The sequence below is a fragment of the Cryptomeria japonica genome, chromosome 11 (assembly GCF_030272615.1).
Source record: "Cryptomeria japonica chromosome 11, Sugi_1.0, whole genome shotgun sequence".
NCBI lineage: Eukaryota > Viridiplantae > Streptophyta > Pinopsida > Cupressales > Cupressaceae > Cryptomeria > Cryptomeria japonica.
In genome coordinates this window covers 522,448,412-522,451,395 of record NC_081415.1, presented here as the reverse complement: position 1 = coordinate 522,451,395, position 2,984 = coordinate 522,448,412, and the positions used below count along the sequence as shown (strand labels likewise).

At 32.0% G+C, this 2,984-nt stretch overlaps 1 protein-coding gene across 1 annotated transcript; it reads left to right on the top strand.

Moving 5' to 3' along the window:
* Positions 1-2,129: 2,129 nt before the first annotated feature.
* LOC131057731 (brassinosteroid-responsive RING protein 1-like) lies at positions 2,130-2,561 on the top strand. Its single transcript, XM_057991893.2, has one exon. The coding sequence runs from the start codon at positions 2,130-2,132 to the stop codon at positions 2,559-2,561; it is 432 nt and encodes a 143-aa protein (XP_057847876.2).
* The last annotated feature ends 423 nt before the right edge of the window (positions 2,562-2,984 follow it).

Genomic DNA, 2,984 nt, shown 5'->3' with positions numbered 1-2,984 from the left:
TAACAACAACGTTGAATAGATTATAAAAAAAATGACGGATCGGTTTCCAAAATATGAAAGAAAGGCATGAATACTTGCATGTGCATTCAGTGCTATATTTTTCTTATTCCTTCAAGATTGGACAACGTTTTAAACTAGTGTAGAATACTTCGTTTTTATAGTATTTTAATGTAGTATTCTAGAAAGTACTCTCTTTATGTTGCAACAAAGTTGATAATCATTATTATGAATGCATGTAAGAGATCTAAGTTAATATTTGTGTGTTCAATAGTTTTTTTATTTCTATTTTTTTAATTTATTTTTCTTTGAAATAGTTTAGTATTTTGGAGGTAAAAAGACTAAAAAAATCAAAACTCTATCATATGACGGAGTTGCCCCTCTTAATGTAGAGGTAGGTTGTTTAACTTAGTAACCTTACCAAATATTGGGATATGTTTTACTATCTTTCTAGGTCTAACAAAATTATATTTTCAAAATATTTACTATTGTACAAATCTTTTAATGTTCATGTAGAACATAAAACATTGATTAATCCAATTTGTAGAATATACTTGTCTTTACCTCCTTTCTAACTATAAATAAGATTGTGTAAGTTGACATGTGTTGAACTAAAGCACTTTGATGTGTTCTACTATCATGGTCTTTTGCATATGAATGACTGAGAATAGTTGAAATGGATTGACTTGTCTTTTTCGCTAGTCTCCTAGGTTTTAAGTGATGCATCATTACTAAAATCTAAGAGTTCAAGAATGAGAATTAGTAGCCAAAAAGTATAGAGAAATCATTCATATGCAAGAAAAGCTCATAATTTAGAGAACCAAATATTTTTCAAATTGGTATATCCCATTTATTAATTTTTTTTGGCATTTCATTTTAGTTGAATTTGATCACCGACAACAATAATCCTTTAGTTATTGATTTACCATCCATGGATATTTTCACTAATAGAAGCTATGACTAGTCACAGTAAGTATGGCTATGAGAGTATAATAATCTAAATATTTGGTAACTTTTTTGTTGTTTGTTAGCTCTTAGCCTAGGTAGTATAACTCAAATGATAGTTGCACATTGTTATACCAATGGTTGTGTCTTAACCAAAAACTATTGGTCTTCCAAATATCATTTCCAAATATTGTTTTTGATATTGGATAAGAACATTAATTTTGTGATAGTTTCCTCTTGTATTAAAAAAGCTTCGTAATGAATAATAATTTTGCAATAAAAATAATTCATGTACATGGAGCCAATTTTGTGTCCTAAATCTAACAATTATGCCGATCCAAGACCATTTCCATGAGGCATATATCAATTTTTGGACCTTGAATCTTTATATGAAGATACTTATAGCATCAAAACACATCCAAATCTTCTTCATTTTAACTCAACATTTATATTATATCAATTTTGAGACTATACTATTTGTTGTATGCATCTATTGGATTTCAAATTTTCACGATTCATCTTCGTAGCTACATTGTGCTTATGGATTGTCTATATAAAAGTTATAATTTGTTTTTTGTATTGAAGATCACTCTTGTAGCAATCTTTCTTGTAATCATCCCTATACACTTGGTCCAATTCATTGAAGCCTCATTGAGTGAATGTATTTTGAACTAATTGAAATAGATTTTCCATAAATGATTTTAAAACAAATTACTTCTATTATACCTCATCAAATGAACACACATACCCTTCAAACATTAATTCACTTATTACATCAATACGTCATTCTATCACTATGTTCTACAATCAATGTGTACATTGTCTCATGTTCCTTATTGTATACTTCATTAATCATGTGTATCATATTCAACATAAAGTATAAGCCATTGAAAGATATATTCTAAGGTTTCTAACAAAATATAAAAAATCGTATGTGATTAACCATGTGAGCCTTATACCAAGTCAAACTACGTCACCTGATAAATAACCACGACGACCAATAAGACTGAATAAAGAATAATAAATTGCTACCAAACGCCAAACAAATTTTGTAAAATCATCAAAATGTCATGGGGCCGATAGACTCTGCATCGCCACGAACTGAAAATTCTCTGTTATATATATGCACCTTTCCCCTTTCACTCGTTGCCTCATTACCACTTCTTGGCGCATTTCGAGTTTGTAAAATGGTGCCGGTTCTTCTTGCTCCCGCTTCCCCACGATTCGCCTTAGATTATGTCCACGTCGTAATATGTTGCCTTCTTTCTTGGCTTGGCCTGCACAAAATCCACACCTCTTACTCGCAACGCTTCTCCCAAAACACTTCTCCCACTTCATCTGTCTCTGCCCGTAGAGTCATTGAAACTTTGTCTGTTTTCTCATTCAGAGACCTTGCAGAGAGCTTTGGTGAGATGGAGCCAGATGTTTCATGCGCTGTTTGCTTGAGCTCCTTTGCGCAAGATGATGAAATTCGAAAGCTATGCAATTGCCGCCATATATTTCACAGAGTTTGCCTAGACAAATGGGTAGATCACCATCAGACTACGTGCCCTCTCTGCAGATGTTCTCTTCTTCCAGAAAATGAAACACAAGCAGACAATGAAGAAAAATGGACCTGAATCCACCCTTAACTACCCTGTTAAATTAGATCTTCTTATGATGATTATTTTGTCCGCAGAAGTTGCGATGTAAATGTATTTTGCAAAAGCAAAGCTTGTAATTACTTCGTTATTTTATATTCGATACAAGGTGCTCATTTTCTGCAAGTTGGTCTGGTAAATGAACTCTATAATCTTAAAGAAGCAATAAACGTTTTCTTATCCTCCCTTTCGATAGGTGGCTTGAGAATAGTCAAATCCTTTTATTTGGGTAAGCAGAGGATAACATACACACTAACAAATAGGATGTAAGATGATTTAGTAAATCATATACATTAATCTTTATAACTGTGAAAACATTCAAAATTGATTAATATTCTTTTAGACTTAATATGTTGCATAATGTGTATATTTCTAACTGTTGGGCTATCTCGCTCGCTGCAA